At 47.2% G+C, this 16746-nt stretch overlaps 1 protein-coding gene across 1 annotated transcript; it reads left to right on the top strand.

The window, feature by feature from the left end:
• The first annotated feature begins 13930 nt into the window (after positions 1 to 13930).
• On the top strand, positions 13931 to 16466 carry LORICRIN (loricrin cornified envelope precursor protein). Its single transcript, XM_023213767.3, has 2 exons — positions 13931 to 14028; positions 15226 to 16466. Exon 2 carries the CDS (start codon positions 15249 to 15251, stop codon positions 16260 to 16262), a length of 1014 nt encoding a protein of 337 aa, XP_023069535.1. The 5' UTR covers positions 13931 to 14028; positions 15226 to 15248; the 3' UTR covers positions 16263 to 16466.
• Positions 16467 to 16746: the final 280 nt, after the last annotated feature.

Genomic DNA, 16746 nt, shown 5'->3' on the forward strand with positions numbered 1-16746 from the left:
ATGATGAAAACAGAGGTGTTTAGTTCAAGCAGGTGAAAAGACAAAAGCAGCTCTAGATATAGGTCTGATACCTGGATAGTTAGACCAAAGTTTCTTCCCCCTTTTTGCTGCCACCATTTGTCAGGAGAAGTGGAGAAAAGTTACGTGGAAAGTAGACTAAGATGAGGACAGTAAAAAGAATGTCACTACCCAAGCTACAGAGCCTGTAGGACCTCATGTGCTCCTTCCCAGACAGCAGATTTTTCTGGATCTCAGCCCTCCATGTCTACTCCATTTGGGGTTTGTCTATGATGACAATTTCCTGTGTGCATCGGAAAGCAAGAAAAGTAGAAAGAGAGTAAGACAAGTGCACCAAGGCAGTATCCTAGACTCTGTCTTAGCCCACCTTGGATAAGCCGTGGTCAGACCCATCAGAGCTGGCCCTACTAATTGCTACTTTTCATGACGGGAGGTCACCAAGTGGGAGTGTGAGGCTGCATTCCAGTGGTGGTAGAAGGCCCCACCAGCCACACCTGCCCAGCACTCCCACAGACACTGAGCCCTGCTGAAGGACACTCGGCCTGTTCTACCACGGAAATCAGGGTGAGCAATTAGGCTCAGGAATCAGAAAACAATCTATTTTAAAGAAAAACAAATCACTGTGCCTACAGCAGCCTGTCCAAACACAGTAATCACAATAGCCATGGCATCCCGGGAAGCCAGTGGCATTTCTGAAACTCATTCCAGCAAACACAATAAGCAGTCTGGAGTTGAATCAGGCTAATTCCATCTCTGTCTGCCAAGGTTTTGGCGAAAGCACCTCCACTGTCTCATATTTGATTCTCTGAGGGATTTGTCATAATGAGAGCAGCAATTAATGTCACACTTTTGCCCCTTCCTGGAACCTTCCCCTAGATTGTATTGGGTTTCCAAGATATGACACTAGGCTGAGCAAGGCTGGCAGTTAAGTGTGGCATCCATATGTCCTGTGTGTAGCCAGCTCTTAAGTGATGATGATAATGATGGTGATGGTGGTGGCACCACCAAGGACTCCCAAATTGGGCTACATTATCTACTTACCAGGGCAAGCTCATCCTGCAATGAAATAACAGCCTCCTAAGGCCACAAATGCCAAGCATCCCCTCAAATCACACTCTTTCCTGTTCTATCTTCTTCTCTCAAAAGCCTCATTACCTGCTCCCTACTGGGCACAATCGCCTTGGTTAGGATGTTCCCTTTTAGTTTTTTTTAACCCACACTTATAGGGCACCACTGTGTAGCGGACACTTAGCTAAGTACTGGAGTTTAAGTGATGAACAACCTTCAATGATCAACAACTTTAAGTCATAGAACTCAAGGAGTTCTTAGTCCAGCAAGGGAGATGGACATGTAATACATAATGTAAACACAACATGGAAAGTGGTTTTATTTGGTTTCTTTTAAGGTAAGCTCAGAATATTACAGGAGCACAATAAGAGGGCACATAGCCTAGTGTTGGACAAGGCTTCTTGAAAGAGGTGATATCTCACTTGGCTGAGAGCCTCCTTTCCATCCAGCCCAAATCGAGGTTGCGTTGAAGACAAAACTTGAGCATCCCTGCTGAAGGGAGCCACGACAGCCCCCACCCCCATTCTCTCACGGAAGCTTTATAAATCAGCTTGAATCCCAGTTTCTTAGGTCTTCAAGGTTCTGGATTCCTCAGCAATCTCTTACTGGAAGGGGTCCAGGACTAAAGGACCAAACCCAACAAAGTGACCTTCTGACCCAAAATCTTCTGGGGCTGAACTCTCCATATGTCCCCTCAACCCACTGCCAGCAGCATAAATGGGAGAACATCACCAGACAAGGAGCAAATCAGGCTACCAGTATTTTTGTGCAAGGAACCATGAGCAATTAGAAACATCCAGTCCTTTCCTCATGAGGGTTACAGTCCTATCAAAGCTAGAGATCAGCTAGCCCAGTCCATTCACTGTATAGCTGAGGAAACTGAGCTGACCAACATCGCACGAAACCCGGTCCTTGTCCCATTGAGCTAGAATGTGTGTTCCACAAAGGCAGGGAACTCTTTGTCTGTTTTGTCTCTGTCTAGGGCAATGTGTGACAACTAGACAGCTCTCAGAAAATATGTGCTGATGCTGATGTGATGTTGACACAGAATTGTATCACATCGGACAGCAGGACTGTTGAAAAGCATGGGCTTTGGAGTCAGACAAATCCAACTGCAGTCCTGGCTCAGTTGCTTTTGACCTTGTGACCTTGGCAAGTTCTTTGTGCTCCTCACACCTCACTTTTGTTATCTATGATATGTGGATAACAGTGCTACAGAGTGGTGAGGTTCAAATAAGGAGAAACACCCAACATAGCACCTGGAACATAGGATGTGCTCAATAAATGGCAGTTATCACTGCTAGTAATAGTATTAAGTATCAAGAGACTGACTCAGAGAAGAACTTGGGAGAGAACTGGACAAAAGGGGCAAAGCTAGCCAGACCCCCAATCCAACATCAACCATGAAGGCAAACCCACCAGAGAAAATCTTCCCCTGAAATAGTTCCTCTGTGCACTCCGCACCCCTACTCCCCCATTGACACCTGACACTTCATCACTGAGCTTCATCCTTTCCATCATAATTCTGACTCTTTTAACCTATCACTCCCTGAACAGAGAAGACCCACTTTAAATCAGATGCCCACACTCTAATTTAAATGAATTGCACAATCTTTCCTTGAGTTCAACTAGCAGTGTTTAATCAAATGTTGACTCTTTTCCAATGGCTTTCCCATATAATAGATCTTGTTTAATCTGCACAGCATCCTCAAAACATAGGCAAATCGAAGATATTTTACACATAAAGACATAAGATCAGAAAGGCTAAGCAGCACACATGCAGTGTCACAGCTGGCAAATGATATAACCGATTCTGCCTCAGATCCTCTGACATCAATTCAGTCACCAAAGTCTCACCACGACCCAGGAACCATTTCAATAATGAGCTAGAAGCAGAATGACAGAGGCTCAGGCATCCCCTGCTGAAGGAAGTCACAACAGCCTCCCCCTTCTATCACGAAAGCTAAATAAATCAGCTTGAATTTCAGTTTCTTAGGGTCTTTAATTTCCTGTGTTCCTCCGAGATCTCAGCCTGGAAGAGCTGAGATGTCTCAGCTGCTTGCATCTCAAGCAACCAGTGTAATGCCTAGCCCAGTCCACAACAAATGCTGGTAGAATGAATGGATGAATAAATAAACTCTTTCACATCTGCCCACTTCTGGAATTGTTACTGACCTAGATATTACACGCTTTGGCCTGGCTGGGGAGGATATTAACCCCTAGGATGAGGGGCTCCAAGGACACACTGCCTACTTCACAGGGTGCCTCCGGCTGGGTCCAAAGACAACGCTCTGGATCAGCTCCTGAGTCTAGAGTGGCCCACAGTTCCAACGCTGTTTCAGCAGGGAGATGGGCCCACTCTCACGTTTGCAAACCCTCCCCTACACTTAGTTGAATGTGGGCGCAGAACTCCTGCACCACAAGTGTCCATTTTCCAGGAGGACATGTGGAACACTCCAAAGGGAAGAAGCAGGGCCCGTGCTTTTAACCTAGTGTTTCCTAAACCTCAATAATTCACATACCTCCTTGATAGTTTTTCCCATATTCATGAACCACTTGTATGATTATTTATTCAACACTTTTCTCTGGATGAACTCACGATTTTTACTTAGCCAGATTTATTTTTGAAGATACACTATCACGGTGTTACCTTCTTTTACTTCATCCTGAGCAGTGATACCCATAAAATAAATCTGAAATGCTCACTCCGTACACATTAAAAGAAATACATTTTCTATTTTAATGTACAGCAATTAGAATAAGGAAGATTTGTAACTCACTAGCAGAAAGCACACTTCACTTTATATAACTCTTCTGCAATTCGTATAGGATCCAGCAGGGATTATGTGGAGTAAAATGTCCTAATTAATCATGGAGAGCAATTATATGCCACAAATAATTTAATCATGCATCAACATCACAGTCATGTTGATGATTCAGTAATACCAATAATTCAAAAACCTGTGCTGACATCCACTTTAAAACTTCGAGTATGCTATAATCTCTATTATTTACCCCTTTTGGAGCCAAACAGGCCTTATAATTTCTTGAAGTTGCCAGAATTTGATCGGAGAGCCCAGAGTGGGGTGGTGAGAGATATTATTCTGACTAGACTCAAACCAGCACTGTTACAAATCTTGAAACAATTCCTCTGTCCTCCCTACTTCCCTTTTCTCTCTCCCTTTTCTAGTCTCTCCATCACTCTTTCTTTCCTTCTTTTTCTTTAAACAAACCCTGACTCACTGCCTGGTGTGTCCACGGACTCCAGGTTTACTAAGAGCTGCAATGCCATCCCTGCCTTCCAGGAGCAAACAATCTTGTTGGGGAGGTGAAAATAGGGCAAAGACTTAATATTGTTCCCACTCAGGCCAAAACATCTAATATCCAGGTCAGTAACAATTCTAGATGTGGGAAGATGTGGAAGAGTGCATTCATTCATCCATTCATTCTACCAGCATTGATTGTGGGCTGGGCTAGGCATTGCACTAGCTGCTTGAAATGCAAGACAATGAACAAAACCTAGTAACTCCCCCTCCAAGGAGACCTCAGTCTAGGGAGAAATGGGACTACTGAGCTGCATAAAGCCAAGTGTGCTTTCTGCAAGGTGAAGTGCTCTCTCGATCCAACTGGGATGCTGGGGAAGCTTACTGGAAGGGTGATGTCTGATAGAGTATTGAAAGAGAAATTAGACAAATTAAGGAAGGGGGCATTCACAGGTGGAGGGAAAGGCACAGGAAAAATATGAAGGCATTGGAAACAACCTGACTCAATGGGGGAGAGGGTTTTGTTGAGTTTGGAGAGCAATGCTCCTATCACCGAGTAGTCAGAGGTGAACAGGAACTGAACCACAAAAGGCCCTTTGGGCTAAGAAATCTGGACTTGCTCCTGATATGTAGACACTGAGGATTTTTAGTAGAAAAATGAAGTAACTGAGACAAATCCAGTAACAGTTGCTGCAAACACACAGTAACAATGCAGTTACCATAGACACCAAGGTTGGCTGACAAGTGAGAATCAGAGAGCAATCCTCAGGCCAAGAAAGAGAGCCAGCAATCCCGTTCACATTCCCAGGAGAAAGGAAACTGGTTCTTGAGGAAGAGTAGGGTGTGAGGACAAAGATTAAAGACAGTGGAAGTCTGAGACACACAGACACACATAGGAATATATTGACATATCACACACATAGATGTGTGTACATATTACATATGTGTATGTAAACATTTGTACATATATCACAAGTATGTACACACATAACATACATATATGTGCATGCCACACCAAGAGACATGTGTACACACAACACATGCACAGACATGTGTACACTCATCACACACAGGCACATGTATGTGCATTGCATATGCACACATAGACATGTATGCAGATCACACATATGACAGACATGTGCACACATAACACAGATATATGCACATACCACATACAAAGGCATGTGTACACACATAACACATGCACACAGACACGTGTATGCTCATCACACAGGCACATACATGTACATCATATATACACATATTGACGATCACACATATGACAGACATGTATGCACATCACACACAGAAGTGTCTACACATACCCATAGATACATGTACACATTACACATATATGCACGGAGACATGCACACACTGCACCATATGCACACATTTACACTCACACACATGAAAGCAACATGAAAGTCAAAGTCCGAATCTGGAAAGTCCTCTGTCTAAATTTTTACTGTTTTCCAATCCTATCTCAAAACTCACTCTTTCCAGAAGACTTTTCCAGTTGCTTCTCTTGTCTGCATCCCCTCATCCCCCTGGCAATGGGCTAGCACTTCTCTCAAGCATTCTATTACTAAATGACTTCTTTTCCAAATGCCCCCACTAAGCTGTCTGCTTCCCTCTTCCCCTTCCTCATGCCCTCTCACACACATACCAAAAGAGGTCGCTTCAGACCACACATGCCCAGGGGAATCCTGGTACAGAAGCCTGTGAAGAGAAGATGGCTTTAAAAAGACAAGATGGAAACCGCATTTTGGGGAAAATCAATGATTCTGTGGATCTAGACAGAGTCTGGGGGAACCAAGGCTTACACACAAGGAAGTCGAGGACCAAGAAGTAAAGGTTTGAGATAAAAGAGGGTATTTCACTCACACAAACCTTTCTCCTCCCCTACTATGCAGCCAACACTGTGTATACAAAAGAAGATAAAGTCCCTTCCAGCAGCCTATCAGGGAGACAACCAAGATATGGAGAAATTCAAGAGAGTGTCCTCAAGGGTACAGAGGCTACAGGACAGCTGGAAGGTGTAAATGGTAAGAACGGGAGTGGGCCACGGAGACCAGCCATTAAAGCTAGTAGTCATGGAGTCCATGGCGTGACATGGGGGTCCAGGTCTGTGCATGATGACACCGCCACATGGAGAGTTGGCAACCAAAATTGAGAGTTTGTAGAAAGAGGAAGTATAAATTAAGAGAAAAAAAGAAACAAGAACAAGATTAAAATACTCAACATTTCAAATACTACAACTTCCCAGCTGTATTTGGATGATGGAATTACAGGTGACTTTTTTTTTTTTTGCTTTGCTTTTCAAATTTGTAGCAAATTTCTTTTTTTTTTTTTTTTTTTCTTTTTTTGGTTTTAATTTTTGTAGCAGAAAGATTTCCTAAGGATAAGGGGTCGGCTCCACCACCAGGGGATTACCTGCTGCAGACACACATGCACACCTGTAGACATATGAACACAAGTCACACAAATTAATCCTTCCTCTGGGATCTAAAGTGGCATATACTAATTGCAGGAGGATCTAAAGCAATGCAGCCTGCCCACATGCCTTTCTCAATCCTGTGCAATTATACCCACCCTGGGTGATGACACTCGCAGAGGTTATTCTTAAGGCAAGCTTACTTTCCTCACCCTGCCCTCCTGCTGCACCCTCCCTTTTCCTGCATACTCAGCTCAGGTGGGAAATGCTCTCAGTTAGAAAAATTCCCAAAATTCCATTGATTTGAGCCCAAGGCTGGCACACAGGGAAGTATGACATTTTTATGCTCTTTTCCCATTGGCCTGTGATCCTTGTCAACCCACCTAGCTTCTTCCCTGCCACTTCCTCTGACCATCCTCATCTCTCCTTCCTCTCTATCCAGAGAAGAGCCATGGGAAGGGGACATAAAAAAACCCACTAAGATGGGAGTGAATTCAATTAACTTCATAGATGGAGAAACTGAGATCTGAGGGACAAGACCTTGCCCAAGCTCACAGGGTACTGGTGCCCAGGCAGGTTGAGAGCATTTTCCCCCTGCCAAGACCCTAAGACCTTAGCAGAGGAAAGACCTTGATCCCTACCCTTCAGAACAGACCAGAAGCTAACAAACCTCCCAGCTCCCAGCAGTTTGCCACAGCAAATTTATTTAAGATACTTTCATAGAAAAAAAAATCAGATATTTTCCCTCCTCTATGAGATTAAATTCTCGTCATCTCCTTGACTGATCAACACATATTTACAAATATTTACTCTGAGGTCCAGCCCTGAGTTAGATGGGGATATGGACAGTTAGGGAGATCCATGTTGCCAGGGATACTCCTAGCCAAGAAGAGAAGGCCCAAGGAACCTATGCCAGATGTAAATCATGGTTCCACAGTCCCATCTCTTGGGATTCTGTGAGAACATGGATGGAACCAGACAAAGAGGTCACTGGAAAGCCACCCACCAAGCCGTGATCTCACTTTTTTAAGCATTAGGAAAGTTTGGCCCAAGTCATCCACCTGATTTCAACAGGTTCAGCCATTGAAATAAGGAGTATAATTTGAAGAATGAGCAAAAATTAAGGATAACCAGCAAGTCTGAGGAACAGGATTGCTGGTCAAGACAGAGACTGAATCCAGATTGTGGTCTTCAGTTGCAAACCCTATTAACAGTCTGAGTAAGACAGAGGTCACATTCAAAGCCCACTACAGCTGCAGGGAATTCCTGAAAGTAGTGCTTAAGAATCGAAATTGGATTTAAAACCAAAAGGGGAGGAGCATTTGCCTTGCTTTGCTTTTCAATGGTTCCCAGTGAAGAAGTGCATTGGTGCAGGTTATCTGAGATAGCACACGGCTGAAAAGCACGAGTTAAAGCTTTTAGGCCAAGCAGCCTAAAAGGCTACAGGTTTGAAACACTTATGCTTTTTTCTTTCTGCCATATTGATTTCCAGGTTGTTTGACTTGGAATCAGTTTGAAAAACATGGATAATTCAACCAACAGTTATCAGTGGATCCAACATTCTTAGACCACCAACTACCAATATGCACCACAGTCCTGAGGGGCCTCAGGTGACATTCCCTTTCTCAGAGCAGGACTGGAGCCGCTCACTGCTTCTCCCTGCTCATCACGTTTACATATGAGCTAGGATGCAGGCCCTAAGCCTTCAGGCTACCTAGCAGCTGCCCACCTGTGAAAGCTGTGTCTCCTGATATCAGCAATTTACTTTCAGGCCCAGAGGCTAGTGTGCCCTGGCCCAACAGCCTGCTGGAGCTTAGCAGGCATAGCTACAAAACATTTTTACTGTCATTTTTAACTACTCCCTCCTATCACTGCAGCACCTAGAGGTATTCTTGTCTAAAGAAAGCAAAAAACCACAACTCGAATCTACTGTGGCAGGGGTACTGAGCTGGGCATCCAGAAACCCAGCTCCTAGTCTTAGCCCTGCTGTGTAGCCTTGAAACATGGTTTAGCCTCTCAGGGCCTTGGGTTCTCTATCTCTACAAAGGAGAGAGGTGATTGGAAGATCTCCGTGTATCCTTCCAGCTCTCCTATTCTACCAATGCACAGATTTGTCCCTGAGAAGCTGGAAGCATTCATGAAAGCATCCTCTGCTCCCTGCCTCCCAGAGGGCACAAACCAGCCTGGCTGGGAAGTCATTCCTTCATTTGGTTCCTATTGATCCAAAGAGGAGAGGCATGTGGTGCTTGAAAAGAACACACAATGTCGAATCAAAAGAACTGAGAACCCTGGCTTTTCCACTTAAAGGCTGTGAGAATTTGGGCAAATCCATTAACCACTCTAAGCTGCTTCCTCATCCTGAACTGAAGATAACATTACTTGGCACACAAAACTGTTATGAGGATTAAACCTATGTTACAGTGGTCCATAAACTGAAGAGTCTGTCCACAGGGGAAGTGTCCAAGCCCAAGCAACCATGATCCCTGGATGCACTGCTAACCCTGTGTGCATCTATAAGCTGTTTGAAAAGGTCTGAACAACTCATCTGTGGTCCCCACCCTCAGCAAAATGATGAGCTCCAGGAGCACCCAAAAGAGGACCAAGTAAGGGTCAACACTGCCTGATAACACCCCAGGGGGCTACGAATGCGCTTTAAATCCTAGGATGCAGAGTTAAGAACTAATGGGGAGCCTGCCTTCAAGGGCAATTATAACTTGAAAAAAGAAACAAGTCAAATTGATGTGTCATTAGTGGACCATAACTAGTACAATTGTTCCTTAAGGCCTTGGAAAGGGAAAGTGGTGAGGGAGATGGAACGAGTGGGTGAGATGAATCCAGGGAAGCTCCCTGAGAAGGGAACACCAGTAGCCACGAACCACTGCAGAACTCTCCTTCTCCTACCCGCCTCTAAGCAGTTCTCCCCATGTAACACCGAGAGTCAGCCACCCCTTCAAACTGTTGGCCCAGAAGTGCTGTAGAAAGGAGGAAAACAGTAGCCCAGGAGGTGCCTGGAGCTCTGTGACACTTCCTGGGCCAGGACTGTGAGAGAAAACTGTTCCCATTCCAAGTCAACAGTGCAAAGGGCTTCCGAGCACTACTGTCCTGCCAAAGCTCCCAAGCCCTTGTCCTAGGTCCATTTTATTCTTTACAGCCACCTGCTGCCCCTTTAACTTGTTAGATAAGTAGTCATCACTCAGTCATGAGAACACATGTGTGTAGATCTGGATACTTCAAGGTTGTGATGAGCACGCTTCCATCCAACTGGGGCTCACCAAGATGAAGAACTGAAATCTCAGACTGGGGCCCAGGAGCTAGTTGCCTCTACTCAGAGAAGCAGCCTACTCAGAGTAGTTTGCAGCTGCTCTTTCCTAAATCCCCCCAACATAGCTTGTTAAGATGGCCAAGCTGTGCGTCACAATGCAGGAGGCCCTCACACTGTCTCCTCTACCTGCTCCTTTCTCGCTCTGAAGATGCCTGTAGCAGGAAGGTATGAGCCTCCCACAAAGATAAGCTGAGAAGCAGAAAGAACAAGTCTCCAACTTTTTTGTAATTTATGAATCAGAAGCTGGGTTTTCTCCAAAGGATGCATCTGTGATTGTGGATAAGCCCCAATATGTCCTTAACACCCTAGACTGCCACGTCTTTCTGAAGAATCACCACCCTTTGCACACACACACACACACACACACGCACACACACACACTTCCTATACAGGGCCTGCCCACCAGATATTGTGAGGATGGTTGGGGAAGCAGGCTAAAATTCCAGTAGCCCGGTGTCAGCCCAGTGTCACTTCTATAGCTGGCCTTGGATTCCCTGCACAAGGCTTGTTCATTCTGCACAGTGGCTAGGTTTAATCTGTAGTTCCATGCTGAAATCCTCCACTGCTAATCATCTGACAAGATCATCTCTCAACCACAGTCAGTCAATAGGTCTCAAGAGTTCCTTCAATTCCACTGGGATTTACTGAGCACCTATTAATGCCCAGCACCATGCCAGGTACTGTGTAGTATTTGCTTTAAGGACCATCCCCTATACTATATATACAAGTATAGTCAAGAACCACATCCTAATCTGTCAAACTGCAGAAGTCAAATGTACTATCAAGCACACCTTGCAGGGTTAGGTGTATAAAGGCTATAAACCTTAAAACTCTGACCTGCCAAGTCTTACAAAACCCCAAATACCTACATGTCACTCTACAATTCTACGAAGTCCCATTATTTCCTCACTGATATGATAAAAGGTGATAATCAGTTGCTGTCCACACCGATATCCCATTAGGACTACTGCTTCTGGTCCGGAACAATAAAATGGGAAACCAGGCTCATATATTCATACTCAGGCAAGGGTTAACTCAGGGCTGAAAACCACAAGATCTGGTACTCAATATCATGTCACATCAGCCTCTTCTGCATGTTAACTAAATATTTGTACTAGTTAGAAGTAATATATGTATATGTGTATATATGTGTGTGCATGTGTATATGTATGTGTGTGTGAATATATATGTGTGTGTGTGTGTGTATATATATATATAGCATTTCTTATTAAGGCATGGGGCACCATCCCCACCTGCAACTCTACCAAGAAGATCCATGCATAGCTTTGGAAAGCCTTCTGGCTCTTCGACACTTAGCATGGTGCCCAGTACATTTCTTTGGGCTGGATTAATAAATAAAGAATTAGCATCTTAAATTTAATAGAAAAAAAATACCCTATATTTCTTAGAAGAAAATGAACCTCCCAAAGCCAACATGGACAATTTGAAGATTTGTCATTTGGGGGGGTCAACTGAACTTGAGATTCCCGTTTTGTTTAATTTCTGAGACAGGGTCTCACTCTGTCACCCAGGCTGGAGGGCAGTGGTGCAATCTTGGCCCACTGCAGCCTTGACCTCCCAGCCACAAGTGATCTTCCCACCTCAGCCTCCTGAGTAGCTGGGACTACAGGCGCATGCCACCATGTTCAGCTAATTTTGTTTATGTTTCTGTAGAGATGAGGTCTCACTGTTACCCAAGCTGGTCTCAAACTCTTGGGCTCAAGCGATTCTCCCACCTCAGCCTCCAGAGTAGCTGGCACTACAGGCACATGACACCACACCTTGTTAATTTTTGTACTTTTTGTTGAGACGGGGTCTTGCTATGTTGTGCGGGCTGGTCTCAAACTCCTGGGCTCAAGCAATCCTCTCACCTTGGCCTCCCAAGGTGCTAGAATTACAGGCATGAGCCACCGTGCCTGGCCCAGTTCCCAAATTTTAGAATTCCATAGGTAAGTAATATCTCCCTTAAAAAAAAAAGTGGTAATCATTACACTATTGTCAAATTTTCATTTTGACATGGCAGGACATAAAAGAAACAACTACAGCCTCATGTCGCCATATCGTTTAATGGAAGAGGTAAGGAAGACCATGATTTCAGAATTGAAGACTTTCTTTCCCAAGAATACCCTGCTGACGTCCTTTTACTTACACTTTTGCTAAGGACTGGTGAACACATAGCAATGGGCCAACAAGGGCTGACAGATCAGTGCTGGGAACCGTGGTCCACATGTGCTCCTCTTTCCAATATGGCCCAACTAAATGAAACTGTTCTTTCTTATACCCATAGCAATCACTAATCGGGGCCTGTTTCCCTCCAAATTCTCCACACGACCTCAACTTCAAGCAGAGAAACTTGCCTTCTCCAACAGATCCTGTCTTCTCCCTACTGGGTCTCCTCTAAGGAAGAGAGCACCTGAGTTCCTCTTGGGTTCACCTGGGTTTATGCTGCCCAAACTGAAACTAGTGCCACAAGTTTCTGAAGGCCACAGTCTAATCCGGATCATCTGGATTATTAACTGCATTAAAAGTGCACTATAATTAAGAATTTATTATTGGAGCTGTCAGTTCAAAACATAACTGGGCAGAACAAAGTTTGACTGTGGTATCTTAAACAATACCAATTGACTTCCGGTTACGAAAGAAGAAGCATGCTGTTCTGCATGCACAGAGGTGATGCTACTGGTCCAGAGTCAACAGGAAAGTTTTTGAGTTATTCTCCTTGGAGAAGAATCAAACTTGCCCAATCCCTCCATGGACTCCTTTCTGGCCTTGGTGTCCAAAGGAAAGCCAGGTTGGAAGTAAGGGTGTGCTATTATATGAGAAAACAATAAAAAAGACAGCATCACCTTCTACACTTAACATTCTGTCTTCACATGCCTGTGAAATAGGTACTACTATTTCTATTTGATAGACAAGATAACTGAGGGTCAGAAAGCTTGATCATTCCACAGTCAATAAATACTTACTGAGTGTCTCCCACGGGCAGGAACTGCACTAAGAGCTATGACTCTGCCCAAGGTGACACAGCTGGTGAGTAGAAAAGGGAGCACCCAACCTGTCACTTAATCTGAAGTCTACCCCATTCGATGACTGCCCCTCAGGCTGAGGTCAGTGTTTTGTCACACAATACCACAGGACAACAAAGCCAAAGAGCCACTGTGGGATCACATGGTCCATCTCTTTAGTTTGCTCTGCTACAAGGAAAGTCAGTATTGATTATCCTTCTCAGATTTTCTCAAATGTCTGCTGCCTCTGGGGACAAATCAAAGTAGCTTCCCATGTCACATTAGTTACAGCTGTCTATGGTGTGCAGTCCAGAGCTGGGTGCTGGGGACTCATGCCTCCAGTGGGCAGGACAGAAACACCCCAGCAAAGCACACATGAAATCCTGGGAGAGAAACTTTTGCAAAGGAGTAACAAGTTCTAAAGTTTTGAGGACTTTTAGAGTAGCAGGACCAGAAGCCAAGCAGTAGGATTTGGAAGGTCCTACTCCTTGGACAAAGCACTGAGGTCTCCAGTTTGACTCTCTAAGGGCACCTCAAGACTCTGGGACCTATTCCTCAAGCACAGCCCTGTGGTCACCTGGTATGCGTCCTGTGCCAGAGGTTTTGGAAACAATGTCTGCCATCCACTCTGACTGGGTGACCCCACTAATGAGCCTGCTACACTGTTGCATCAGAGAAGGGGCCAGTCACACACCGGGCTGCCCATCTCAAGAATGCCAAAACCTTCATGAATGGGCCATCCTGTGCCTGCAATCACAGGGAGGTGGGGCTGACAGCCACGGGTCACGTAACTGAGGTCAAACACAAGAAGCTGGCCTGGATCAATCGATGAGTAGGCAGATATATAACCTCAGGAGCTCAGTGCTCCTCACATTGCCAGCATCTTCTCTCCTCACTCACCCTTCCTGGTGCTTTGGGTAAGTGTGGGTTCTACTGAGTCTCTCATCTTCCCAGCTGGTCTTGCCCAGGCCTGACTAGATTAGATGGACCAGGGCCTCTTTCCCCTTTGGGAGCTATAGGGCCTCTGCCTTCCCAAAAGCACTCACATTTAGAGGGCGGTCAGGAAAGGAGCAGGGATGCAATGCAGATGATGTTTCTGATCTTCTGGTCAGAATGTAAACTCCACAAAGATAAGACTATCTCCTGCTCTCTGGCACTCCCATAGGGGCAGGCACGGTGCCGGGCACAGAAGGACTCTGGAGAGGCTGTCCAAGGCAGCTCCTGCACAGGCTGAGCAGACCTCGTGAAACTGTCAGGAGAGGCTGAGCCCACTCTCAAGAGAGTAGGGAGAATGATTCCAAGAAAGTTGCAGATGGGAGGGATTTGAGGTGCCACAGAAATCCAATTGTTGCTTTACAGAGTTAGAAGTTCTGAGAGGGAAATACAACTTCCGACTAGTCAAAGTCCCTTCTACCAAACTTGGACTTGAGAAAATCATGGAAAAGATGGCTAATAGCTTCTGGTCAGGGATATTAGTCCAAAGGACCACCAGGGTCCTTCCCCTGTTTCCAGGCAGGGCCACAGCAGAGCCTGTCTTTTCTAATAACTGGCCCTTGGATCATGGCCTAGCTCAGTGGGACAGACCAAGAGTTCGAACTAAGAGCTTTTGCAGAGCATGGAGTGCAACAGCCCTCAGTAGAATGGAGTCCAACAAATCTCCCTCTGTTGTGCTGGGAATGGGTAGAATCTCCCATCCTAGGTAGAGGTTTGTGGTAGTTTTCTATTTGCACTCAGAGAATCAGTGTTGAGACTGGAAGAGGCCTGAAAGATGAAGTGTTCAAACCCTTTCATTTAACAGGAAATGAGAAAGAGGCGGGAGTGTGGGTGATCTGCCCTCAACTCACACAACAGAGTGGTTAGAGGCAGAGCTGGGAGAAAGAATGGGCACTGCTAACTGAGCTGTTTAAAGCTTAGTGAAGGCTTTCTGCAGGGGAAGGAGGAGCTCAACTCTTCCAAAAGCAGGAATCCCCGCCGAGGGCTCTCGGGGCACCTGAAGGAGCCCTGGGCCTGGCGCAGGCAGGCTCTGGGAGGATGGCAATGTTGCCATGGATGCAGCTGCCTCCCTAAGTATTCTCTTGCAGCTGCTCCAGAGATGCTCTCTTCTCTCCTTCCAGGCTCCCCTTCCTCCTTAGATAAGATGTCTTATCAGAAAAAGCAGCCCACCCCCCAGCCCCCAGTGGGCTGCGTGAAGACCTCTGGCGGCGGTAGCGGTGGCGGAGGCAGCGGCGGTGGCGGCTGCGGCTCCTTCAGCGGTGGCGGCAGCAGCGGTTCTGGCTGCGGCTACTCCGGCGGCGGTGGCTACTCTAGCGGCGGCTCCGGCTGTGGCGGGGGCTCCTCCGGGAGCGGCGGCGGCATTGGAGGCTGCGGAGGGGGCTCCGGTGGGAGTGTCAAGTACTCCGGGGGCGGTGGCTCCTCCGGGGGCGGCTCCGGCTGTTTCTCCAGCGGTGGGGGAGGTTCCGGCTGCTTCTCCTCCGGTGGCGGCGGCTCCGGCTGCGGCGGCGTCTCCTCCGGGGGAGGCTCTGGCTGCTTCTCCAGCGGTGGGGGTGGCTCCTCCGGGGTCGGCTCCGGCTGCTTCTCCGGCGGCGGCGGCTCCTCGGGTCAGGCGGTCCAGTGCCAGAGCTACGGAGGCGTCTCCAGCGGCGTCTCTAGCGGCGGCTCCTCCAGCGTCGGCTCCGGCTGCTTCTCCAGCGGCGGGGGCGGCGGCTCTGGCTGCGGCTACTCCGGCGGCGGCTCCGGCTGCGGCGGCGGCTACTCCGGCGGCGGCTCCGGCTGCGGCGGCGGCTCCTCTGGCGGCGGCGCCTCCGGCTACGTCTCCTCGCAGCAGGTCACCCAGACCTCGTGCGCGCCCCAGCCGAGTTACGGAGGGGGGTCGTCCGGCGGCGGCGGCGGCAGCGGCTGCTTCTCCAGCGGCGGGGGTGGCGGGGGCTCCGGCTGCGGTGGCGGCTCCGGCTGCGGCGGCGGCTCCTCCGGGGTTGGCAGCGGCTGCGTCATCAGTGGCGGGGGCTCCGTCTGCGGAGGTGGCTCCTCTGGGGGCGGCGGCAGCTCCGGCTGTGGCGGTGGCTCCTCCGTGGGGGGCTCAGGGAGTGGCAAGGGCGTCCCGGTCTGCCACCAGACCCAGCAGAAGCAGGCGCCTACCTGGCCATCCAAATAGGTCCCCTAGGGTACCACGGAGGCGAAGGAGTTGGAGGTGTTTTCCAGGGGCGCCGATGGGCTTAGAGCTCTCATGATGTTACCCGAGGTTTGCAAATCCTTCATGTCAACCTACCTGGAAGAAGCCATTGAGCTCTCCAGATGCAACTAGTGCTGCTGTTTAGCCTCTTTGGTTTCTGTACAACTACCTCCCAACCCCAGTGCCCCAGTCAATAAATGGGCAAATTTATGAGAATCTCTAGGTCTCCAAGAGTATTTGTAGTGTTCAAGTTCATCCATTCCATTCCATTCTTCTCCTTTCCTGCATTCGCTCATTCACACTTACATTCATTTTACAAATACACGGACTCAATTGGCGGGAGGGTGAGTGGATAGATGGGAGTCACCAGGAGAGGGAGGAATGGCTGGCAAACGACGGTCAAACATGTGAACATTCTAGTGTGCGGCTTAAAATCATGACGTGATCCCAAAACACAAAGATCCTG

This window comes from Piliocolobus tephrosceles, chromosome 1 (assembly GCF_002776525.5).
Source record: "Piliocolobus tephrosceles isolate RC106 chromosome 1, ASM277652v3, whole genome shotgun sequence".
Lineage (NCBI taxonomy): Eukaryota > Metazoa > Chordata > Mammalia > Primates > Cercopithecidae > Piliocolobus > Piliocolobus tephrosceles.